A 27,217-nucleotide genomic window follows, 5' to 3' on the forward strand; every position below is an offset into this window, starting at 1 on the left:
TACTGGGCATTATGATTTCATGATGCTTTATAGCCAACTGGATCTGATTATGTATGAATGTTACAAAGCTAAATCAGAGTAAGGGCAATGCTTCCTGTCATCAGTCCTAATGTTGGTGACCAGGAAACACTTTTGCTGCTTCTTACAATATTTTTACAGTTGCTGAACAGTAATGGTACGTGGGAATGACTTTGGGAGACAGAAGGAAGAGCCACAGACTGGACCACTGGCGTGTAAAAGATGTATCGGCCCACAGAAGGAGAGGGAATGTAGGAAGCGTTTCAGAAGGGACCCTCCCAGGTTTCCAGAGAGCAAAAGGAAAGGAGGGGAGAAATACTTTCAGTCTTGCAAGATTCTGTTAATGTAACCTCACAATAAAGATAGAGCTAGTAATCCTGGTTGTGCTTCTTGTCTGGACTACCTCACAGGCCTAATTGTATTGAATTCTCATAAAATACCTCAGTTTTATTCAAATTCCTGCCTCCTTCTGGGCTGTGTTTACCCATGGACAGTTCTTCATAGATATCAACTGAAAATGATTAATAAATTGTAAATATTGCATCTATCATTTTGCCTGCTTGTTACAAACGTTGTAATTGTTGTCCCACATCCACATCTAAAACCTCCTCTTTATAATCAGTGATTTTTCTTCATGGTGATGAACCCAAGTGAATTTCTAGTGAATAGCTGGCAGGTACAAATTAGGTAAAAGGAAGTTGCAGTTCTCAAGGGACAATGTAATACTGGATATGGGCATCACACCATTAGTAGACATGAACCAACATTCCCAGTCCAAAAGAAGTCTTGGAAAACTGGTGATTTGCTCATCAAACTTAAGAAATGCATACAAACGTGTTCAAGAAATTGCCAAATTGCTTTATAGCAAATAAATCGTCTCTAGCACTCCTAACTAAGAAAGAGGGGAGAGAGGAAAGAATGCTGAATAAGCATCTCTCTGAATATGCAAAGACTTTTTCAAGAGCAAAGTACACCTGACATAGAGTTAATCCTTGAAGATAATACAGATTTCACTTTAACTCACTGCACAGTCCAGAAAGGCTAGAAGTGAGAGATGAAGTGTCCAAGCAGTCTTCCTTGGACCCTGGTGACATTATTGATAATTTCTGGAAAAAACTATGGATCTGATTCTGGTGAAAAAAACAGACCCAAAAGGAACATTAATCAGGCACAGTGAGTACTATTCTTGACATTTTAATTGTCGCTTGCTTGAATTCATATAGATACAGAGGGACTGCAAAAAGCTGCCCTAGAAATAGAATAAATTAAGTCGCTTCATTAAATTTTTAGCAAGTTCTTCACAATATGTCATCTTCTTCCCTTTGACATATCAGGCCTCGCATGTCCTCTGAAGAGGGCAATTTAGTCTTCCGCACCGGCTCTGCCAAGAATATTGAGTTCAGAACTGGATCACAGGGCAGAATAAAACTTAATGAAGAAGACCTTGCTGATACTTTTAGTCAGGTAATGCTTTGGAACTATTGTTACATCTTTATTTATTGGTATCTAAATCCAATTCTTAAAGTTACTTTCAAAGGTGATTCAGAAAGTCAAGTTCAAATATGCTGACGCTTGTGATGATTCATATACAATCCCATCAATTACATACTGCTTTCTAGGATAAAGCTACCATCTAGAGAATTTCTAATCTGCATTTGGTCCCAAATTAAATAATTTGGTCCCAGAATAGGGTAATCCATAAATGAAAAGAATATAGAATTCATGAAAGGAGTCTAATGCATAACCAGGACAATGATTTCAGACATCAAATTTACCTATTTGTTAAAATGGTTAAACCTGCTCTAAATCAAAAGATCTCAGAATATATTATATTGATAACTAAATAATAGCTAAAATATCTCCAAACCACATACAGATATCAAGCACATGTGCATATGTGACATTTCCATTGGCATTAAAATATATTGTTTATATCAATGGCACTGATTGCATGAGGCTTTGTCATCACCATTAACCAGATTCTGGAGTAGACTTTTGTACAAAACTCTTTGCAGTGACCATAAAAATATTTATGCAGTGGGGAACCATGGTTGTTGTACAGAATAACGTTGGTCAAAGCATTAAAATAAAATATTTCCAGTACATATGAGCTTCCTTGGACCTCTAATCCATATCTGGCTGCCTTGCTCTTGATGTGATTCTTGCTTTCCTCATAGAACTACTACTACTACCAGAAAAAATATTGATACAATATCCATGCAGTACTTTGAAGATATATATTCTCTGTGTAATTGCTATGAAAGCACCAGACTAAAGATTCAAGGTTGAAATGAAGATGGAAATAAAGGAAATAATGGTGCTGATCCAAGATATTTGCCCTGGTTGCCTTCCTTACAGTTTACACATCATCTAGGTGGGGAAATCTAGTGATCTTCCAAGAAAGAGATAGTTTTGTTCTCTTTCTACTCTTGTTTTATCTGCATATGAAAATGCACACCCACTTCTGACAGGGGAAATAGTAATGCTTGGAACTATTGGCAAAGAGAACTTCCTTTGATTTCTCCAAGCTCCTCAACAGAAAAAAACAAAAACCCCAATACAATCTTACTCCTACTTCTAACTACACCCTGGAGTTCTCATGGTTACTACAGTGAGAAGGCAGATGGATGTGATGAACGGGTAACCAGTGTAAAGAATCTCCTAATTTCTTCTCATTGCTGATTCACTGCAAATACTGAAATGCCATTCTGCTTCTGAGTTAGCAGGTTCCGAACTTTTAAATACATGTTCTCAATCTACCTTTGTTTCAGTTTATTCTGAATTTCTTCTACTCTAAAATATAAAAAGAGTGGCATTTATTTATACATACATAACATACCGAACTACGTGGCTGCTGTTTGCTTTATGCAGAGATGAATGCAACTGATTTCAGGGCTATAAATTTGCCAGTTGATTAACAAATGAAAAGAGAGTGCTTTATAGTACATAATTGCACATTTTCTGATTGAACTTCTGATTGCATCAGCAGCCACCTGCCTATAATTTTATGTTTTTCCCCAGTGATTGTATGTATGGAATACTATCAAAAGAGGCTGAGTTGATAGGAACAGAAGGTCTTCTCTAAAATGTCTTCCCAACTATTAAGCTCTCTCTACCCCTTAAAAAGGTTAGACTGGCATATTCCTGGTTTTATTTTAGGCAGGTTGTCGCTTCCCCCCCCCCCCCATTTTCATGGCATTTCAGTTATTTTAAACAATATCACTCAACGTGGTCTTGTTTTGTTTTGACTAAAGCATTGCTTTTCTCCTCTGCTTACGTTTCCTGTATGTATACACAGGGTCTAGAGGTTCTTTGACATGGAGCAACCAGTAAGTGCCCAGACCACAGATTTGGTCTCCTGTGATGCAACCTTCATGCATTTGCCTTGATTGTTGTTATGTTGACAGGCAGCTACAATCATTTTGCATAGAAGTCCAATCGGACTACAAACTAATTCTGTAGTTTGGGGGGAGGCTAGGTGGGGCCCCTCCCTCCTAATTTTTTCAGCATAGGCCAGTGATTGAAAATTGTCATAGAAAGATCAAATAAGGTTCTCTCTAACATTTCTCTTTCTCCTTCCAGTAACTGTTAGTCTGGCTACAGGCCTAAGCTCTGTCATCCACTATTCACCATGCTCTAAAATACAATGACTGACTTAATGTTGATGTCAGACATTGAATATGGGATAATCTAACCCAGGCACTGGCTGGCCAAGAGTTCTCCCTTTTGCTGGGCTAGTTTAGCTCCCACTGAAAAACATCACCACCTGCCCAACAAAACACTTGTCAGGCTTCAAAAGCATCCCCAGCTGGGGTGGATGGCAGCAGTCCCTGGACAGGGAAAGAAAGAGTAAGAAAGAATAAGAAAGAGGCAATGGGGTGGTAGAGTTGAAAACAGAGTCTTCATAATACCCTAACTATGTTGGTTCTTGAACAAACTGTCTGGAGTTTTATGTTTTTTAACTGTTGGTCTTTAATACTGAAAAAGCATCCTGTGAAACCTCTTGACATGAATGGCAACTCAGAAATGCCTCTATAAAGAAATACAGTAAATGCACCTCCTAGTTTAGAAGAGATATCAGCTAGGTCAGAAAAGTCCCTAGAGGTGGGAGAAACTGCACAGGAAAATCCAAAGTAATGCTTGTCTTTTTTTTTCTTCTTCTTCTTTTTTTGGTGCTTTTGAGTCAGTCTTGACACCTGGTGACTGCCTGGACCAGTCCTTGCAGTTTTCTTGGCAAGATTTTTAGAAGTAGTTTGCCACTGCCTCCTTCCTAGGGTTGAGAGACAGTGACTGGCCCAAGGTCACCCAACCAGCTTTGTGCCTAAGACAGGACTAGAACTCACGGTCTCCTGGTTTATATCCTGATCTCTTAACTCCTACACCAAACTGGCTTTCTGCCTTTTGTTAGAATCCCGGAAACTGTAGAATCTCCAAGGACTCTGCCTCAAGGGCCAAGTTACGCAAGAGTTTCTCAGGGTATATAAGTACTTTCTTAGCCAGTGTTGGTGTTACGATCTTTCTTTCTCTCTCTCTAAGCCACACCCAAATGTTGTAATATGGGGGGATTTTGCAGCATTCTCCATGCATTTGAACAGACACTGGAGGGGGTGGGGTAGAGTGTTGGCCCTCTTACCACTGACTTGCCTCAGTGGAACTATGCCACCTTTCGTATATTTGGTCAGTGGGACTTTATATGTGTAATGATGTACCTATGGCATAGAATTCCTCCACTCAAGATTGGCATCATGGTGCCTCACCCATTTTTAGTACATGAACTGATCATGTGAATCTTTGTCCCTGGGACTGGAACACGGAGTTAATGGTACTGGAGCACTGTTTGCAGAAATATCATCCAAAGGAGGACAGATAGCTGAAGCAATCCTTAAAAACAGAAAGGGCTATAGAAAGGAAGAAACTGGGTTCCTGGCCAGAGTTCTGTTCATTGGTGAGAATTGTTTGTCCACTGCATTTTTAAGAATTTGAGAGCCGTTCTTTCTTTCTAAATGTAGATCCAAAGGAATAAAGATGAAATTCTAGAACTAAAAAGACTCACCAGCATCTCTCACAATGTTTCTAGTCAGATCACTCAGCTTCAGTCCCAGGTATTTTTAATCTCTCTTACATATTATTTATATATTATGTATCTAGAACAAACATTTGAAATTAATTGCTTTTCTTTGCTGATCTGCAAAATAGTTTTTATGTCCTGGTTGAGAATCCTCCATTTTAAGCCACACAAAGAACAGCTCATGATATCTATCCATTTATTTATTTGATCTGTAGACAATCAGATCCATTTTTAACTACTGCCAAAGATGGATTGTTGAATTAATTATAGAACCTTGCAAAGAGAATGATCCATTGCTTATTCATGGATCCATGTCTTAACCATTGGACAGTTGGATGGTGCTTGGGTCCAGGACTACTTTAAGGAGAATGAGGAGGCCACCCCAAGTAGATGCTGAAGGGATGGGGAAGTAGAGTCTGAAGGGCAATGAAGTGTTAAAAGGACTATCTAGATTACCCTGGGTTTCTAGGCTAAGCATCATCTTTAGTAAAGGAGGATGTCCTTTTAATTATTTTGTAACCATCAATACCTACAATTAATATGATAGAAGAAATCTGTCATGGATATATGTATTTTTTAAATCTAGAAATGCTATAATCCCCGAAGTAGACTCTGCTAAAACAGTAACCTAAGTCCATTAGAATTCATCTTTCCTGGTAAGGAAAGTTTGAATAAATCTGCAAATATCCAGGAAAGTTCCATAAATGCAACATAGAAAATTTGCATTTTGAAAAAAAAGGCACATGCTATGGGATTCTCTAGGTGAAATTGGACAGAACAGAGTAATATGCGATACTGACACCAAGCATGCTAATGCAAATATCTTTTTTTTTTCTGCTGCAGATTGTGAATATTGAAGGCAGACTTCGGAAGCTTGAGCAGGTGAGTGATGTTATGGCAAAAGGCAAAAGGCCCCATTTTAAGTTGCATATCTAAGTGTTATGTAGTGCCCAAATAGATGTATACCCTTTATGTACTTTGGAGATTAATTAAGATTAATTGCCAGAAGTAATCATGCTAAAAGAATGGGTTTATGTTTGCCTTATGTTCTATTCCAGACCTTCCTAAAAACAGCCTGTGACAGCAACCCTTGCCAGAATTCTGGAACCTGCATAAATTTACTCGATGCTTTTTTTTGTCTTTGTCCCAACAATTGGCAGGTAAGGTTCTTAGTATCTTCCATAACTTGCAATGTAGAAAGTGCCCTTTCCACAAGCACTGTCATCTGCACAACAGCCAGGTTATACCAATGGGATCAGTCTAACTGTCATAAAAGGAAGTTGGAAAGTAGTCAGTGGAGATGGCTGGTGTGGGTCTTCTGGGCTGTGTGGCCGTGTTCTGGAAGTTTTGTTTCCTAACGTTTCGCCAGCATCTGTGACCGGCATCTTCAGAGAGCAGGAGCACAGACAGGAGTCTCTCTGTGCCCAACTGCTCCTGTCTGTGCTCCTGCTCTCTGAAGATGCCGGTCACAGATGCTGGCAAAACGTTAGGAAACAAAACTTCCAGAACACGGCCACACAGCCCGGAAGACCCACACCAGCCATCATATTCTGGCCGTGAAAGCCTTCGACGATACATTAGTCAGTGGAGAGCTTGTCTGTCCATGCAACAGAAGAACGTGGTGCAGGAGATATCTGCCACCAGGGCAGACTCTGTTCTTAGACAGAAAGAAGCAGTTGCTGTAGATATTAAGAGGACTAGAAATTGGACAGTGTTATATATTACATGATCTGCTCATCCACCTTAGGCAGTGGAAACGGATCTTCTATTAATAGAAGCAAATATGTGTAGCTCTTCTATTATCCAAGGTGTAAAGTTCAACTGCTGTTCTAGCCAGCTTCTGCATTCTCTGTCCTTGATCTCAAGCAAACGTCTGTCTTGGTCCAGGCCTGTTGCCATATAACTTTGACTGTGTAACTCTTTCTCCAGAGTTTTAGACAGAGGTCTTCTTGGTCACCTGCCGTCTGAGATCTTTCTCTTGGAGATGCCAGGGGTTGTCGTTTTTGGCATGGAAATTAGTGCTCTGCCATTGAGTCCCATAACTCTCCCTTACACTTAATACCTGGCAGCTGAATGTCTAATTGATCATTTTGAAAAGTTGTTATATACCAGGTGGCCCATTCACATAGGAAGATAACTACTTATTATAAGAGGCCTCAAGTAATGAATATGCATGTACTAGCCAGCCCAAGAGTTTTCAGTTGCTTACATTTTTTTGTACAGTGATAGTCCTTAGTTGAAAAATATACAGGAAGAGATGGTTTAGGGAAAAAACGGGGGGGGGGGGGAGGCCGCAGAAATGATTGACCTCCCAAGCTACAACATTACAATTTACTTCATGCAGAGAAAGCTTTTTAAAAAATAATAGGAACAGATACTGGTCATCTTATATTACAGTAATAGTTTAACTACCACACAGGTGGCCCTATGTACAGTATAATAAATAATTTTTTCAGTATATTTCTTTGCATATCTGGTATCAGTTGCTTGCAGGCTAACTGTACATGAGCTCATTCTCAAAAGAGCTCCATGCTTTTATTACAGTGTTCCTGTGCTTTGAATTAAATGAAAATATGCCATACTTACATAAACAAGAAAGGGGAAGCCATACAACTAAGTTTTGTTTTAGTTTTTATAAAGGAAGCATTGCAGTGAGGAAGTTGGATGCTCTATACCAGTGTTTCTCCAGCTTGGCAACTTTAAGATGTGTGAACTTCCTCCCAGAATTCCCCAGCCATGCTGGCTGGGGAATTCTGGGAGTTGAAGTCCACACATCTTAAAGTTGCCAAGTTGGAGAAACACTGCTTTGTACCTTTTGAAATTCTATATCAACATATTGGTTTGATGGATTCTCTTGAATCACTGCTTTACTTGGGAAATAAACTATGTTTTTCTCCTCAGGGGACATTTTGTTCTGATGATGTTAATGAATGCCAGATTTATGAGGGAACACCCTTAGGCTGCCAGAATGGAGCGACATGTGTAAATAATCCGGGTAGTTACAGGTAATTCTAATGATCTTGTGGGCAGTCCTTTGCACAGAACATCCATCCCAGTCAGTAGAATAGCTAGATAGGAAGATACCCACAGAAAAATGCCCTTCTATGCCCTCCATAACAGGACAGGTTCATTTTACCAATCCCAAAATATATAATTTGACCTTTTTCACCATACATTTTTATCTTGATTTATAGACTCAGTAGACTTTTCAAGAAGATCCAGTAGACTTTTCAAGACGTCTAAATATGTGCCCTTCCCTTCCTTCACACTGACAAATAACACAAAACAGAGGCCTAGACACAAATACCACAACACACGCACAGAGTTGGTATCAACATATGACGTCCTTGCCTCTCAACGGGCTGGCATGGCTGATCACCAATAACCACCTCTGTACTCCTTAAGAAAGTTTTAAGATCAGATTCCAGAGATTTAGTCTTATTGTTCTCATTTTCCCCAGTGCCCATACCAGACCTCTGAGCAGCATCAGGAGGTAATTCTCACCATTCTTTTAATTTCGTACCATATTCCAGAATCAATACCATGAAGCACACCAGGAAGCTGGAACAAACATTTTCTTAAATTTCCCAGAATAACTTTGACCCACATGCCTAAGCAATATCTGGAGACTATATTTGGTGTTCTTGTAAATTCTCACAATAGGATCGATCCATTGTAAGAAGTAAAAAATACAGCAAGGCTCAGCTGCTTAGCCCCGCTTGGAATGCTGTCATTACCTTCAAGTTATCTATGCCATGACTCAATGACAGAAGGGTCTCTTCTAACTAGATAGACACAACTTCCCTTCCATTCTGGGGAGAGGAGGTGGAAATGGGTACATGGAAGAAACTCAGTGTGTTCTGTTCTGTATGTGTCTAACCAATGTCATATATTGCATTACACATGCCTTCTATATGTAGAAAGCAAAGAGGAAAGTTTTCAACTCTTCAACAATAAATAAATTACTCAATGTTCTCTCATTATTTTCTCAGTCCTACCCAGTTTTGTTCTCCAGAAAAGCATCTGACTTGTCCTTTTCTTTACAGACAGGTCTCCAAAATCTGGGAGAGATCTTGTTCATTGGTCCTGATTCATGTTTTGTTAAAAAATGACTGGCTGATAAAACTTCCTAGCAAAACTTTTCCAATGAAAAGCATTTTCTGCTTGACATTGGAATAATATACTAATAATAGCTTTAAAAAATCATTTCTCTCTATGAATACTGAACTGATATTCTTTTTGTTTTAGAAAGTTTTGCTATAGCTTAGAAATTCTTATACAAATTAAGCAATGGCAACTTTAATTCTCCTCAATTGCCAACATATACTTAGAGATACTTTTTTTGGTCATTCAGACGTTCTCAGTACTGTCAGTTTTAAAATTAAGACCCCTACAATAATAAACTATAGAACAATAGAAGGTAATACCAACCAAATTGCTATTTGATCCTATCTGACATCTTTCCAGTCTCTGTCTGAAGTCTTCTAGTGAGGGATAACTTAGAATAAAATAAAATAGTGTATGAATAAAATAGGTAAAAGAGAGAGAGAGAAATAACCCAGAGCAAATAGATTGCTCTGTCAGTTCATCAGTACCATCTTTCTAATCTGGGAGAAGCTACTGTTCCTTTAGGGTAGAGTTAGGCAAACTTTCTTAAGTTTAGAGCTATGTTCTTGCACTGTTGAGAGTACTTGATGGGAGTCACTGAAGCAACTAGTGAGTGGTTCAGAACCACAAGCAGGTGAGGTTATCTATTCTGAGTCCTCCTTCTTTTTCCTCATAACTCTTTTTCTCCTTCTAATTCTTTTTCTTATATCCCTTATTTTTTCCTCCCCCCACCCAGCCAAGGGAGAACTTGTTTGCTAAATCAATTATTATTAGAAGCCTAAATTGATCTCTCTTAATGGTTTTTGAAATTGGGTGAAGAGCAGCGTGAAAGTTGGCCAAGGTTCACAAGTTACTCACCCTGTTTAGCTAACTGTGTCAAGCCCCAAGCAGCTGGGTGAGATCAAGGAAGCAGGATTTCACTGAGGTATCTTTAATCCTAGTCTAGGGTAAATACAGAATCTTAGCAACTGTTCTAAGATTTTCCCATCTTCATTCATAGTAAGGTGAAGTCTCTTTGAATGATTTGAAACACTTCTTCCCAGCCTTCCCCTAGGTTATGTTGCTGTTTGTGAGATATCAGCTGATTTACCTACTGTCTTTTGATTATGTCTGCTCTCTCTTCCATTCCTTTCCAAGCCTCCCCCCAATTTCTTATAAATTGGTTCAATGATTCAAACCATTCTTACTATCAGGTTTTTACTATGAGTTTACTAATGTTCAGCTGCAAGCAACTCTCTTAGAATTTAATCCAGTTAGGCCGGCCATATCTCCTCTGGTAGCAAAAGGTCCTTCTTTGCTTTTTTCTGTGAGACCATCTCTCATTTATGAAGAAGACTCCTGAATCTCAGTCTTCTCACCTCTAGGCTAAATCTATTATTAACTGTGTCTAATATTTATTCCTATATGAATAACCAGCCTTGTTATCCTCTTCTGGACCTGTTCCAGATTGTCTTTGTCTTCTTTAAAATCCAGAACTTGATACAGTACTCCAGATGAGATACAACTCATGAGAAAAACATGGTCTAACAATAGCTATTATGTATGAGAGATAATAGCTCTATATTCAGGGGATCTTATGCACCTTGTTTCCAGATGTTGGAACAAAGAATAGGCATGGATGTTACTCTCTACACTTTCTCGGGGGGGGGGGGACTGCTGTTAGAAACCAGATGGACCTTTGATCTTCATTATTTTAGGTGTCAAGAGAGTTGAAATGTTTGAATAGGGAATTCAAAGCAACTGAATGAACACAGCTGTAAAAGTAAAACACATGCTACATTATCATACTTGAATGGTAGTAATGCAGGAAAAGAACATCTAAAAGACTTGTGGCTCACTAAAGAATAACAAATCTACTGCAGCATGACTTCCACTGAGTTACGGCTCCCTAAAGTTCACGCAGTGGGTGTTGTGCTCCATGAATCCCTGAGCTTTATGCCTACAGGACCATAGAATCACAGATTTACAGAATGGGAAAGAACTTTGGAGGCTACCTCACCCAGCTTTATGCTCAGTGCAAAATATCAGATGCAGAATGCTATTATAGCACCTCTGACAAAAAGCATTTAGCTTCTGCTTAGAAATTTATCACAGATAAAGGCTTCTGAAAAGCCCCTTGAGAACTGTTGCCATTCAGAGTAGATGATGATAATGGCCAGGACAAAGCAGTTTAATCTGAACATATTAACTTCTGTCAATATCAGCCGATGTAATAAATCCATTTATCATTGGAAAATCAATGAGATAAATGCACTCTCTTTTGTACAAGAGGACTGATCAAATTATTTCCATTGAGTTTCACATACATTACCTCATAAGTTCCTTTCTGTTTCTCCATCAATCTGCATTTCCTCGTGAGATGGGCGGTGTCTAAATTCGAAATATAAATAAATAAATAAATTTTAAATGTATTCTTTTGCATTTAACATCCTGATATTTTTATTTTTTTAACATAAAACGTGTACATTCTTGTTTTTAAGCTAATACCTATATTATAATATTTAGAAAGAGATGAAAACTGAAAAGTAACTGTATTTCAGTTATTTAAAAGTGACCGCTGAACAAAGCCCTCAAATATCCTAATTACTTTTATAATACTAAAGATATTATCAATAACATGAAATGGTACAGCATTCCCGTTAAGGTACTCCACTATAGATTTTTTTTTCAGTAATATGAAATAGGAAACATTCTAGCTAAGAAAACATTATTGTTGCAATCAAGTAGGAATGATCTTTAAGAATATCATGTTCCATTTCAAAGTTTAAAAATGTTAAAATGAAGAAGGGAAAACTTATCAAGTCATTCATTCATTCATTTCATGACATAATGCACGTACTATAGGGAACAGGTTTTTGCTAAAAGGTCTGCTTTCAAAACCCTTAATCTGGACAGTTTGAAAGCAGTTGTATATTAATTTGTTATTAATATACATGAATAACAAAAGTAATTTATTCCATTTCAAGGGAGTTCTGTTTAAGCAGAATTTGAAGTTCTGCAACCTGCCTGAAAAGGCCATTTATTTTGGAACTGCATACTTTTATTTTATTATATCTACGTTAGGCCAAATGGTGGGAGATAGGAAGTTAGAGAATGCTTATTTATAGAGGCTGATTAAGGTACATCTATCAGGAAGTAAGACTGCTGTCGGAAACTAACAATCTGTTAAAGAAAAGCTATTTCTTTGATTACAGAGGAGAGTAGTCAAGCATGAAAGCTTTTGAAAGCTTTTTGAAACCTGGGTTAATCAGTAGCACTTTACCAGAGGCAGTATGCAATAACCCAGGTTAACTTGCATTTAATATATCAAGCCAAGCAGTTAATGGAACTTTCTGAAAAGTTAATAATCCAGCTTTTGGCTGCTGCTGAAACAGAAATTGTGGAATGCACACTTTCAGTCAATTCTCCCAAGATTTAAGCGTCAGAGACTAAATAGTATTATGAAAGTTGGATGTTATATAGTCGTATATTTATTATTAACCTTTATATATTTTGTACTTACCATTGGTCCAAAAGTTTCTTATATAGTCCAAAACACCAGAAATCTGGTGCGGTAATGTTTTTCATCAGCGGATCAATACTCTGCTATTGTTACAAGCAGGAAGTTACTTTGATGGATTTGAATGAAATCAGGTTGATCTGTAGGTTTTAAAATTTCCTTCATCTTCCTGGATTCTTAAAAAGGTGTGGTGGCAGGGAGTTCCATCTATCCACAGAACCCCAAAAACTGAATCAGGAGGTGAGATTTTACCTACCTACCTATCTACCTACCTACCATGCTGTTTCCTTTTGAGGAAAAACATTGTGCAGAGTGCACAGTGCAGAAAAAGAGCAAAAAGAGCAAAAACAAAAACCACCAACCAGGATTTAATCAGTCACATTTAACAGATTAATTCTCCTGTAGGTTTGCGCTCACTCTTGCTACCTTTTCTGTTGTATAGGAAAATGGTAATATCATTCTTCTAATTGCCATGTATACATGCAGTTTTCATATGCATGCTAGATATATCACACTAACTTATGGATTCCTAATTTACTATGTACCCACAACAACCTAGGTGACATCAGTTCATACATTCTGACAAACAATTTAGCCCCTTCATACATAATTTAACCTACACCTTCACTTGTCTGCAGGTATTTAACAATTCCACTCTACAGGACCATCATCATCATCATCATCATCATCATCACCATCATCATCATCTAACAGTAATAATAATCTGATCCTTCATTCTGATATGCCCAGAATTGCTGGGAGTCAGGCAGTATATAAATTTAATGAATAATTATTATTATTTATTTTATTATTTTTTATTATTTATTTATTTATTATAATTGTAATTTAATTACAGAATGAAGGATCAGACCACCTTCATTCAGAACTATTACATTGTTCCCCTTGCTCTTAGTTCAGAAATACAGAACATTTTTCTTTAATTCGTTAGCTCTTTTTACATTCTTCCATATGATATGGTCATCACCAGATGGCCCATAAGTATTGACCTCTGCTGCCTACCATGCCTTTGGTCAATCAAGGTTTCATGTATCATTTTATTGTAAGAAAAGATTTAGACTAGGTTAGCAGCCTGACTTATACCCATGTCCATGTCACATTTCTTACTAATGGTAAGGATAGTACCAACTGGCTTAGGCATATGTAATTTTGTATGCCTAAGCCAGTTGGTACTATCAGTATGGTACAAATGTAACCAAAGTCCATTTTTATCCCAAGCATGCTCATCCTATTCCATGCAAGACATGATTTCAAATATAGAGAAAAGCCAACACACTGTTGTCTACATTTTACCAATCTGGAGATACAGGCCATTTACTGACACACTTTATTCTGGTACACAGTCACCACAGCATACATTCTATGTGCACTGGGCAAGGGCTGGATGCTATTACTCTGGCTTTATGTAGTTTGTTTTATAAATGTGGTTTTAAAAGGTTCACTAATGAACATGCATGCATGCATGATTATATATAATACAGGTAGTCCTCACTTACCACTCATTCAGCAACCGTTCAAAATTACAATGGTGCTGAAAAAGGAGACTTATGACCAGTCCTCAGAGTTGCAGCTGTCACAGCATCCCCACAATCACGTGAGTGTAATTTGGGTACTTGGCAACTGGCACACATTTATGACCGTCGCAGCATCCCATGGTCACGTGATCGCCATTTGCAACCTTACAGCCGGTTTCTGGCAAGCAAAGTCATCAGGGAAGCCAGCAGGAAGTCGCAAGTCATGGTCACATGATGTCATGCTTAATAACCTGCAGTGATTTGCTTAATGACTGCAGCCAGAACTGACAAACCTGACATTGTAAGTCAGGGGTGGCCATGTGATGCTTCACTTTATGACTGCATCGCTTAGCGATGGAATTGCTGGTCCCAACTGAGGTTGGTAAGTGAGGACCACCTGTAATGCAAACACAACATGAAACTGATTAATTGTTTGAATCAAAGTCTGTAATGGAATGTGAGAATGACCTTGGAGGACGTGTGTGTGTGTGTGTGTGTGTGTGTGTGTGAGATGCTGCCTAGGAAATGATCAGATAAAAGGGAGAGGTGCCTGCAACTGAGTAACGGGCAGAGAAAGAAACTTAGAAAGGATCTGCCTTAACTGATCAGGCGGTGAAAAGAGATGGTGGGAGATTTGTACTTTCAGACTTGCAAGATTCTGTTAACGTAGCCTTACAATAAAGTAGAATTAGATCATCTTGTCGTATTTCCTGTCTGGTCTACTTGGGAGGCTGACAAAGTCATATATTAGACACACGAAAGGAATATTTGTATCAGTTCATTTTTTCTTTCAAAAGTTGCATCTGTACACCAGAAACGTATGGACAACACTGCACATCCGAATTTAACGATTGTCAAGGAGGATCTTCTCCCCTTTGTGGACATGGGGTTTGTGTGGATGGAAAGAGAGAACAGCTCAACCAGGTAAGCAAGAGAAGCCTCATATCAGGAATCTGCCAGGGATGCTTTATTTGGGATTCCTGCACTGTGTAAGGAGTTGGACTCAATTGCCTAAATGGCTTTTTCCAACTCTTTGACAGGTACAGCAATGCAGTTTGGCCGAATATAGTAAGAACTGAGGCTTACAACCCTATTCACAATTTCCTGGATGTAAGTCCCATTCAGTTCAACTGTCCTTTCAATTCTACTGAAAACAATAAATCCATTGTCTTCCATTATCTGTGGGACTTAATCAAAAATAACCTTAGCTGGCCTGGAAATAACAACATTTTGATTTATATTCATTTGGCTAAACAGGCCCATTTAGCAACATTTTCTATAGAATATCAAGGTCAACCTCCTGCATCACCCCAAAAAAAGCTGAAGAGGAAGAAGGAACCTTCAGTGAATGAGATCTCCGTCTGCAGAAGGTATTTCTGCCTGATTCTGGAGGACCTCTGTCTTTCCTCAGCATGAGGATGGGTGTACATAACCACATCCCATCTTATTCAAGAAGTCCCCTGATTTTCTCAGTAACATTTGGGGAAAATTCTGCAGGTTGCAGGAGGAAGGAGGGGACAGGAAAGTTTGCTTTCAGAAATGGTCTTCCATGTGATATTGACTATTATCCTGCTGCGTAAAGGATTCCCCAGGTCTCACTGTTTTGTGACAACATTTTAATATGGACATTTTCTTAGCAGTTCAACATTTCCTTTGTTTTAAATGGCTACAAAATGAACAGCATTCATAGTTTGTGTAAAACGTATGTCTCCAAAATGCCTTGAGCTCTTTACAAGCGATATCTTATTTGTCCTTGTAATTTTACAACAGGGGTGATTTCAAAGGGTATCACTGTATTATTTGCCGTGTAGTAGAATCTGCGCTTTGCCTTCATTTATGTACTGATGTCTAAATCAGGAACCGTTTAATAGGCCTGCAAGTCATCTTACAATAACATACAACAGAAACCAAAAGATCCAACTACAATTAGGCTAATCACAATCTTTAAAAGAGTGCAAGTCTTGTTCCCCAAGACTCTTACTCAGAACCCTAGGCACAGTTTCAAGAACACAGCTCTTTGACAAGCTACCTTGATTATACATACTAGAAAATTCAGATTCCTAGGAGAATGCATGCCTCCATGTGTGTGCGTGCGTGTCTTTCTCTCCCCATCTCTATCTGTATTTGGGTGTACATGTGTGTGTGTGTATAAACCTGTTTTTGGACACTCAAAGCTACCATGTGATCTGAGCTTCCTTTGTCCTCCTGCAAGATTGCTGAAATCTCATGAGAATTGCATCATTTTTAATTTTCTTTAAATTATTTTTAAAAATTCAGTTGAGAGGCTGTGAGCACTCTAGATGCTGGCCCTATGGATCCTGGGTTTGCCAGCCCCAAACTTAGGATTTTAGTGGTCCAAACCAACACCTCAGATTAACCCCATGTACATTAAAAAGGAAGGAAGGAAGGAAGGAAGGAAGGAAGGAAGGAAAGAAAGAAAGAAAGAAAGAAAGAAAGAAAGAAAGAAAGAAAGAAAGAAAGAAAGAAAGAAAGAAAGAAAACAAGGCCAGAATTTAGATCTGAAACACAACCCCAAACTTTGGTCCCCATATTTCACTTTTGTTCCTTATTTTCTTCTTCCTCCTTCTGAGATCTGCATCTCCCACATATTTCTATTGTATGCTTCCACAATAGCCCTGCTGTACCAAAGTGTATCTGACAAACTGAACTTTGGAAACAGTGTGATGCATGCAAAATTCATATTCCTGTGTGAATGAGCAATTTTTATTTACCAGCTTTCTCAGAATATAACTACACTGTTTGCCAAAAATAAAACAGCTGATGTTCAGATTGGTGTGTTTATATCCACAAGTTCCAGCTGTATTTGTTGTTTTACCTCTATTTAGGTCCATTTCATGATTACCCATCATTTTCTACCTTTTTCTGAGAAAATTATGGGTTTTCTTTTCTTAATATGATAATGATGTCTTTCACTGTGAGAATGCATGAAGCCTTACTTGTTAAAGGAAGAAAAAGAAAAATCTGGGGAAATAAGATAAACCATAGTTGCAACAGAACTCGGTCATACCAAATTGCTATGTGATTGAAGTTTGGCTTGAAATTAGTAATAGTGCAAATAGAAGTAGCTCCTTTAGGAACATTCACAGTTATTTTCATGCTTGCCCTATTTTTAACCTGGCAGCCAAATTATACTTGTATCTGCGATCCTGGCTGGATGTCGCCTCCAGGGAGCCCTGCTTGCAGTGCTGACATTGATGAATGCAGCCTCCCGAGCCCACCCTGCTCAGTGGATCCTCCTGTACAGTGCATCAACACACCAGGCTTCTATTACTGTGGTCCTTGTCCAGGAGGTTAGCAATATTTCATAAATGTCCTTTCTTCTGTTTCTCACTGGGATTAGCACTAGCATTAGAAGGAGTTTCACAGTGTCACCACAATACTTCAAACCAGGCCCTTCTTTCTGAGAATGTTGCCTTCAAACATTATATGCCTTTGTTTGGGGTATTCCTTCAAAAACAATAGCACTTCATATGAGAACTGGAGTGGCCTTGTCTTTGCAAAAGAATGTAACTCCTGTTTGGCCACTTTCAAACATAATACTAACCAAGAGAAAATGACCATGGGTTTCATAGATCCTATGAAAAGAGACAGGAATGTTTAGCTTTGAGAAGTCAAAACTGAGCGGGGGGGGGGGGGGTAGGATTCTTCAAATACCTTGGAGGAAGTCACACAGAAGAAGTCCGAGACTTGTTCTCCTATAATTCCAGAGTCCAAGACAGAAAATATTGGATTTAAGAGGTTACCAAAAGGTAGATCTTGAATGATTTTTTTTAACCTAATTGTAAGAGCAATTTGAAAAGAGTGGGTTTTCATTTCACTAGAACTGTTCACACCAAGGATGGAATTTCCTTGTCTGAGAGGCTTTAATTTAAATTTCTGCACTCTGGAGAGGGTTGTACTCTGATTTTAATGGCTCCCTCCAACTGTATGATACTGGGACAAAATATAATTTAAATTAAATTAATAAGTTAACATGATGACTGCTACTTTTAATCTTTGTCACACTAAAAATGATTGTTCAAAAGCTGCTTTTAAATAAATTAAAGACTTTTTGTGTCGGGGTGCAGATTACATCTGTGTTTGAAGAATTTATTTCTGTGGCAGCTGAAGGGGTACATATTACTGTATCTTAAGCTGTAGTTGAAGATTACCAATTATTTGCATGCTCTGTTTATGGAACAGGTACCAATCCTTGACCCTCATGGACATCAGGATAATGCTCCTTGTTAATGCATCTTGTACAAGAACTGGTATTTTGGCAAAGATACAAGGATGTCTTGAATCAATGAAGTGCAGTATTTGATACAAAGTCATAAGATTTGATTCTGCTCACCACACTTCTTCCTGATTTATACACTACTGTAGATTAATTTAAATGGCTTGTGTTCATGTCAGGGAAATCTGAGCCCCTTCCTAGGCTGCAAAAACCTGTGAAACAATTTGTCTCTGACAAAGACATAGCTTCCCTCAACACTGTTGTCTAAGAATACAAGAGAGAGATTTATTCTCACTTCACCATCAGATGACATCCCTGCTTGATAACTTCACTGTTTTCTTTACACCAGGCTATGAAGGTGATGGAAAAGTATGCACACTGCTTAACATATGCTCAGTCAACAATGGGGGTTGCCATCCACTTGCTGCATGCAACAGCACATCAGGTAATACTGAAACAACAACACTGGGTTTGTATGAAGGCTGTAACTAGCCAGCAAAAACATGTCCTTTCCTCATCTAAAATAGTGTTTCTCAAGTTCTACAATTTAAAGATGTGTAGACTTCAACTCCCAAAATTCCCCCCAGCATGCTATAAGTCCACACATCCTATAAATGGTTGAGGTTGAGAAACACTGATCTACTAGACAAGATGGTACCCAATTTCCATACCATGTACAGAAGCTGGCAGTTAATCTTAACTTCAGGACTACTGAACTGAGAGTTGTAGGAGGCTTACTTAGAGTGCATGGGACAGGCCACATAATCGGCACAACTGTATCCTTCAGGTGGGCTAGCCCTCAGCCAAATGGTAGAGTCAGTCCTCAGGGCTGATCTCTGATGAGCTCTCAGTGAAAAGGGAAGATTACAAAATTGAACTAGAGCTGAGAATCCTGCTTCAAATCCCCACTCAGCCAGAAGGCATATTAAGTGATTTGCTACCTTCTGTCTAATTTGTCATAAAGGCTTAGGAGGGTAAAATAGAGGAAGGAAGAAAACCATGTTTACCTTTTAAGCTCCTTCCACAGCAGGTGGGGTTTAAATGTGGCAAATAAACTGCAAATCAAAAAAGGTATTGCTCAAAATATACAAGTGAAGGATGCTGGAAGAGTTTTACTGTATATGTGTATGCTTTGCTTTAACTTTTAATTTCATTTTAATCCCTTACTTCAGTGTTTCTCAACCTTGGCAACTTGAAGATGTGTGGACATCAACGTCTGGCTGGGAAATTTTGGGAGCTGAAGTCCACACATTTTAAAGTTGCCAAGGTTGAGAAACACTGCCTTACTGGAACCTCCCCATCCTGATGCTTTCCAAATGTACTGGAGCAATAACTCCCAGGAATGTAGATCCTAAACATCTGGGGGGCATCCGTTTTGTAACCTTTTAGCTTCAATATGGAAGGAAGAGGATTCTCTTCCAAAACTCATAGAGATTCCTATGGAACTCTAGGGCTCTCCATCTGTCTTATAAGAGAAAGAATCTGTCTTATAAGATTGAAAGAATCTTCTTTTCAGTCTCGAGGAAGCCAAGCAGGATCCTTTATTTATATCTTTGATTTAATTTATACCCCACCTATCTGTCCAGCTGCTTTGTCTTCTCCTGACTGGGCCATGGGCTCCCAGGTGGCTGCTCTCAGATAGACAACTGACTGCCATCTCCCATTTCAACTGCAGCTTTGTGCTCAGGGCCAGCCAAAAACACTGTACTACATGAGGAAGTACAACGTGTTGTATCTCCTAGCACCTGCTCTTGCAAGTCAAGGCTTATAAAACACAAGGTAACCCAAGTTACTTTGGCAGGGACTAAGGGAGAAAATTTCAATAGCACCTCCATTCCTCTTTTTAATAAAAAAAAATACAGTAATAATAGTATTAAATAACTGACATATAGCTATCCTTTTAAAATGATCCATATTGGTTGATGTGGCTACTCACTCTGGCTGGTCAGACATCTGTCCCTTCGGTGTTTCCCATTACTCTCTTCTTTGTTCACTGCTCTGGTTTCTTCATTCTCTGGCATGGATGCCACTTTAACATCTGGGTACTCTCAGATAATGAAAATGTGTGCTGTTGTTAAAGTAGCAATGTAGAAAATAAGGATGCCAAAAACCATAATTACCAAATTCATATGGTTGTTTTGACTTCCTCCCTTTTTTATTTGCAGGCTTTGTACCTAATTGTGTTTGCCCAGATGGCTATACCGGGAATGGTTATGGTTCAGATGGATGTTTTCTCCTAAGCACTATATGCCAAACACACAATCCTTGTGTAAATGGACAATGCCTTGTATGTGAAACAGTGAAGATTTTTTATTTTGCATAAAGTATTAAATATTCAGTGCTGATATTAAAGATTGATTATATATGACTTGTAATTTCTGAGACCACATACTGTAATCTTATCTATAGATATCTAAAATGTTATTGGTCAATGTATTACTATTATATGAACTTGTTGTTGTTGTTCAGTCGTTAAGTCGTGTCCGACTCTTCGTGACCCCATGAACCATATTGCGCCAGGCCTTTCTGTCCTACTGTATTATTATGCTAATATTATATTACAATGTATTATTGTATTAACTATGCTATTATAGAGTATATTCGTTAGTAATTCCCAATAGCTGTATTCACACATAATGCCTGGATTCACACATTGCACTAAGCCAGGAGTAAGCCAAGCTTAATTGTTTAAACCAGCAAAGTTATTAAGGCTTCTTTTTTGCCAATGGCAAAAAGAAATGGTCAATCTGAAAGGAAATCAACCCTGATTGCTCATTGGAAGGATTGATAATGAAGCTCAAGCTCAGATACTTTGGTCACCTAATGCGAAGAGAGGACTCTTTGGAAAAGACCCTGATGCTGGGAAAGATTGAAGGCAAGAGGAGAAGAGGACGGCAGAGGATGAGATGGTTAGATAGCATCACTGAAGCAATGAGCATGAAACTGAGCAAACTCAGGGAGGCAGTGAAGGACAGGAAGGCCTGGCGCAATATGGTTCACGGGGTCACGAAGAGTCGGACACGACTTAACGACAAAAAGAAATAGACAGACCACAAAACCAATCCAGATATACAGTACTGTACAAAAGTTTTAGGCAGGTGTGAAAAAATGCTGTAAAGTAAGAATGCATTCAAAAATATATATTGTAATTGTTCATGTTTATTAGTTTACAAAATGCAAAGTGAGTGAACAGAAGAAAAATCTAAAACAGATCAATATTTGGTGTGACTACGCTTTGGCTTCAAACCAGCATCAATTCTTACACTTGCACACTTTGTACACTTGCACAAAGTCAGGGATCTTGTAGGATTAGAGTCAGGTGTATGATTAACCAATTATACCAAGCAGGTGCTAAGGATCATCAATTTCATATGGAGGTTGAAACACAGTCATTAACTGAAACAGAAACAGCTGTGTTGGAGGCATAAAACTGGATGAGGAACAGCCAACCGCTGCTACTAAGTGAGGTTGTGGAAGACAGTTTCATGTCACAGGCCATACACCACAGCAAGACTGAGCACAGCAACAAGACACCAGGTAATTATACTGCATCAGCAAGGTCTCTCCCAGGCAAAAATTTCAAAGCAGACTGGGGTTTCAAGATGTGCTGTTCAAGCTCTTTTGAAGAAGCACAAAGAAATGGGCAACGCTGAGGACCGTAGACGCAGTGGTCAGCCAAGGAAACTTAATGCAGCAGATGAAAGACACATCATGCTTACTTCCCTTTGACACTGGAAGATGTCCAGCAGTGTCATCAGCACAGAACTGGTAGAAACCAGTGGGACCCAGGTACACCCATCTACTGTTTGGAGAAGTCTGGCCAGAAGTGGTCTTTGTGGAAGAATTGTGGCCAAAAAGCCATACCTCTGATGTGGAAACAAGGCTAAGTGACTCAACTATGCATGAAAACATAGGAACTGGGGTGCAGAAAAATGGCAGCAGGTACTCTGGACTGATGAGTCAAAATTTGAAAGATTTGGCTGAATCAGGAGGCAGTTTGTTCGCTGAAGGGCTGGAGAGCGGTACAATAATGAGTGTCTGCAGGCAACAGTGAAGCATGGTGAGGTTCCTTGCAAGTTTGGGGCTGCATTTCTGCAAATGAAGTTGGAGATTTGGTCAGGATCAATGGTGTCCTCAATGCTGAGAAATACAGGCAGATGCTTATCCATCATGCCATACCATCAGGGAGGCGTGTGATTGGCCCCAAATTTATTCTGCAGCAGGACAATGACCCCAAACATACAGCCAATGTCATTAAGAACTATCTTTAGCGTAAAGAAGAACAAGGAGTCCTGGAAGTGATGGTTTGGCCCCCACAGAGCCCTGATCTCAACATCATTGGGTCTGTCTGGGATTACATGAAGAGACAGAAGGATTTGAGGCAGCCTGCATCCACAGGAGATCTGTGTTTAGTTCTCCATGATGTTTGGAACAACCTACTTGCTGAGTTCCTTCAAAAACTGTGTGCAAGTGTACCTAGAAGAATTTATGCTGTTTTGAAGACAAAGGGTGGTTACACCAAATTTTGATTTGGGTTTTTCTTCTGTTCACTCACTTTGCAATTTTGTAAATTGATAAACATAAACAATTACAATACATATTTTTGAAAGCATTCTTACTTTACAGCATTTTTTCCACCTGCCTAAAACTTTTGCACAGTACTATAAGTCAGGAAAAAGCCAGGATTCTGGATTTAGACACAAACCATGGTTAAATAACTCAGGATATATAAAGCAGAAACAAATTTAAGGTCCAAACTGTAATGCATTGCTAGCCGCCCCCCCCCCCCCCCCCCGATTTACAAACATGCTTCCTTCAAAGATTCAGGACTCAGCATAATTTTTTAAAAAAACTAAATGTAGGCTGAATTTAACTCATGCTCAAGACAGCTCAAAATGGATAGAATTACTGTATGAAATGAGGTTCTGCTGGGAGATGATTCATGCTTACTACATTTCTCTTCTGTTTGGGTTAACATTTGCAGGCTACAGTCTCTGGCTATAACTGTGAGTGTGATCCTGGTTGGGTTGGTACTAACTGTGCAGAAAACATTGATGAGTGTTCCAGCAACCCTTGTCAATATGGAGGAAGCTGCACTGATCAGGTGAATGGCTACTCTTGTAAATGTACAGATGGCTGGACTGGACCCCAATGTCAAATACCCCAGCAAGGTAAAGGAATAACTCATTGTAATGCAATTGTTATCCAGTACCAGGATGTAGAAGTCCTGTCTTGTTGAAGAGGAAGTTGTTGGCTCAACCACCCTTTCCAAACCTGGTATCCTCTAGATCAGTGTTTCTCAACCTTGGCAACTTTAAGATGTGTGGACTTCAACCATGCTGACTGGGGGATTCTGGGAGTTCAAGTCCACACATCTTAAAGTTGCCAAGGTTGAGAAACACTGCTCTAGATAGTTGGTCTCTTGCTAATGTGACCCATGACATAAAGATTTCAGAAAACAAATAATCTGGAACTGAAGACATGACTCTGTAAATAGGTTGGATGGCCATGTTCACTGAGCATGGCTCCAAGATTTTCATGATCATCAAGGAAATGCTGCAACGAACCTTGCTAACCCCTCCTGATGTGTCATAGAATCCCAAACTATGGCATCCAAGGAATCTTGAGATTTGTTTTTCCAGTAAAATTGTGATGAGGTTGGCATAGGCTAAATGCTGGATATTAAGTTCTTCATTTTTTCTTCAGCTGCAGCTTGTGGAAGATCATTTTTTAACTCAACAGGGTCATTCAGCTACCCTAACAATCCAGGGGATGTGCAGTATAATCAGCAGGTCAACTGTAATTGGGTTGTCAGGACCAGTTATAATAAGGTAATGACCGGTAAGCCTGGAAACAAAAGAATGACAATATCAATAACATCCTAGGAAAGATTCCAGGATGTGAGCCTGGAACCTTCTGTATGCAGAACATATGACAAAGAAAGTGTTGTTGTTTTATTCCATGTTGGTATCATAACTAAGTGAGTGGTTTCAAATTTTACTTTTGTTATAGATTCGCTAGACTTCCCATTAAAAATGGTTGGTAAAATGTAGGTTCACATCTGTACCAGCCAAAAAATTCACTTGGTGACTTGGGCAAGCCATCTACAGTCAGAGCCTCAGCATTCCAAGCTTGCCTTAATGGAAAATATGGCTCTTGCCATGAAAAATCATACTAATATTCCTGCTCCGCCACATTGCTCAATAATAGTGCACTGAAATCTCAGTTTAACCTCCAACCTCAAAGGATTTATAATACAATAGACCAAATTTCTGTCCAGATATCTCCCAAGACTTTGTTGTATCTGAAGTAGTCCAGAGAAGGCAAGCTCAGTAATACTCAGCTTGTCTTATTTGCAATGACTATACCATTTGCATTATGAAATCATGATGCAAATAAACAATTCTCTGCAATGATATACGTTTAGTATTTAATGGACATTTGGAAAGAATGAACTCTTCCTACTATCAATTAAATCAAGGTTTCATGGCATTCATTGAATTTAGAAGCTGAGTTCAAACTGTATTAAACTAAGTTTGCTTAATCTTGATGATTTACAAATCATAACATGGGTTACAAACCACAACATATATACACTGAGCACAACACTATACCAAAATCAACAAACCATATTATGACTTACAATATATATGAATCTAGTCCCTGAATTGCTGCAAGACTCCCTTTCCCAACCTTGTGTTCTCCCAACATAGATTTTAGATTTTGTGATGGCTGGGAAGTCTGGGAGTTGAAGTCAAATACATTTAGAAGACAACCAAGTTGGAAATAACTTCTATATGGATTGCAATGAGGATGATACTATTATACCAACATTGCTTGCATTAGTAATCCATCACATATAATTTCTGAACTGGCTGCAAAAGATAGTTATGTGCAGACACAGGATAAGGAATATGAATGCAGGTTTCCCAAGGCCAATACTGCAACAGTTGGACAACACAATAATAAAATATTTCTTTATACGTCAGTGTGATACTGTCATATTCTTAAAAATGTTGAAATAGGATATGTTATCATGTGACTGAAATAATTATGAGGTGTCTGGGATTAAATCCTTCTGTTCAGTTTTTGGATCTGTGGAGGACTCTTGCTTTATTGCTCTTCCATTCCCTTGACCCTTAGCCTTCAATCCTTCTGCCTGCTCTGGGCTTTCTCAGGATATTGTAAAGTATCTCCACATTTCCTGTCAAACAAACAATTGTGCAGACAGGTGTGCTATCTAATCTGTACAACTTAATTGTACAAACAGTGTCTAATCATCCTGCAGATGAGATTCCCTCAGCCCCTGGGGAAAGAAAAACCAACAAATGAAGTCATTCTCTGCTCTTTCCTCTTAGGTCCTGCGTATCACCTTCTCATTCTTCCATCTGCAAGAGAGTAGCAGCTGTAGAACTGACTTTCTCCAGATTCATGACGGGGACTCGACATCTGCAAATCTGCTGGGGAAATACTGTGGATCAGATCATCCACAGGAGCTTTTTAGCAGTCACAATTCTTTGTATTTTGCATTTCACTCTGATCGCATGATTAGTGGAAGGGGATTTACAGTTCACTGGGAGTCTCAACAGCCTAGTAAGACCATGTTTTTGTAAGAAGCAGTATTTTTGTTGCTTAAAAGTCAAGGGCCTAAGCACTGGCTGGGTCCACACATCAGGCTGTACCATAAGCCATGAAAGCGCAATTTCTACTGGTTCAAGGGGTACATGAGATTTTATAAGGCATGCCAGAAGCTAACCCCCCCCCCCAAAATTGTTGAGACTAAGCTACACTTGTGAGTTTTTCAGGAATGAAACCTATTATGGTCCCTTAAAATTGCATGTAGCCCCAGACAACAATTTGTGTACCCCTATCTTAAGCCATGGTTTAAAGACCTCAGTGACTGGTTTTACACAACATGCTAAACCACAAACAAATGAACCACATTATGGTCTGGCAAGATGTGTAAATCTACTCAGTGAGTTTCTAGTAGAATAGGATTAAGATGTGAAGTACACAAGTTTGGAGTAATAAATTAAGGCAGTGAATCCTAATATGATAATTTTATAGGAAAACAATTTTTCTTAATTTTTCTAGCTGTAACAGTTTCCCTGTTGTTGGGTTCTTGATATTCTCCGAGTTTGCTTTTCTTCTTACAGTTGTTTCATCACCAAGCTAGATACCTTCTTCAATAACATGGGCAGGATGGGGGCTGTTTATATATGGTAGCTTGTCCTATCAGTTTGCCTGGGATATTGTTTCTTCAGAATTCCAAACACAAACTATAGCTTGAATTACACCGACTTCCCAGTTCCTATTCAGGAAGGATTTTGATAAAAAAAACATACTATTTGTTATATAGTCATACATCTATATTTATTCCATGTGTATTACATGTAATGGGTGATGTCTGCATAGCTCAGCTCAAAATGAGCAGGAGATAGCAAGACTTATTTCTTTCTCTGATCTTTGCAATCTCTCAGTTTCTACAGAACGTCCAATCCATCCACAAAACTCCCCAAGTAGTCTTCTCCAATTTGGTGGCCTCTGGATGTGTTGGATTACACTCCTATCACCCTGTACAGTATGATCTCTGGGTTGGTCACTGGGGAACCAGTCCTTTCTCTTGATGAAGAGAGCCTAGAAACTCTCTGCAAGGCTTTCATTCTTGCATATGAATTAAAATTCAGAAAGAATAGTTTGTACTTCAAGTGCCTGGCAAAGTAAGATAATTTATGGCCCATATTAAATACAACATT

At 38.8% G+C, this 27,217-nt stretch overlaps 1 protein-coding gene across 1 annotated transcript in view; it reads left to right on the forward strand.

Moving 5' to 3' along the window:
* Positions 1 to 1,359: 1,359 nt before the first annotated feature.
* The window catches only part of CUBN (cubilin), a 161,696-nt gene continuing 135,838 nt past the window's right edge, over positions 1,360 to 27,217 (forward strand). Inside the window, exons 1-11 of the mRNA XM_088150530.1 lie at positions 1,360 to 1,482; positions 5,930 to 5,968; positions 6,145 to 6,246; positions 7,988 to 8,091; positions 15,022 to 15,148; positions 17,367 to 17,535; positions 18,811 to 18,906; positions 20,627 to 20,748; positions 23,446 to 23,632; positions 24,174 to 24,292; positions 25,820 to 26,054. Coding sequence (XP_088006656.1) covers positions 1,360 to 1,482; positions 5,930 to 5,968; positions 6,145 to 6,246; positions 7,988 to 8,091; positions 15,022 to 15,148; positions 17,367 to 17,535; positions 18,811 to 18,906; positions 20,627 to 20,748; positions 23,446 to 23,632; positions 24,174 to 24,292; positions 25,820 to 26,054 — 1,423 coding nt within the window. The remainder of the gene's footprint in view (positions 1,483 to 5,929; positions 5,969 to 6,144; positions 6,247 to 7,987; positions 8,092 to 15,021; positions 15,149 to 17,366; positions 17,536 to 18,810; positions 18,907 to 20,626; positions 20,749 to 23,445; positions 23,633 to 24,173; positions 24,293 to 25,819; positions 26,055 to 27,217) is intronic.

Source organism: Python bivittatus, unplaced genomic scaffold (genome assembly GCF_059951505.1).
Source record: "Python bivittatus isolate LINGU-HERP-01145 unplaced genomic scaffold, Pbiv_v1 ctg000610_np1212, whole genome shotgun sequence".
Classification (NCBI taxonomy): Eukaryota; Metazoa; Chordata; class Lepidosauria; order Squamata; family Pythonidae; genus Python; species Python bivittatus.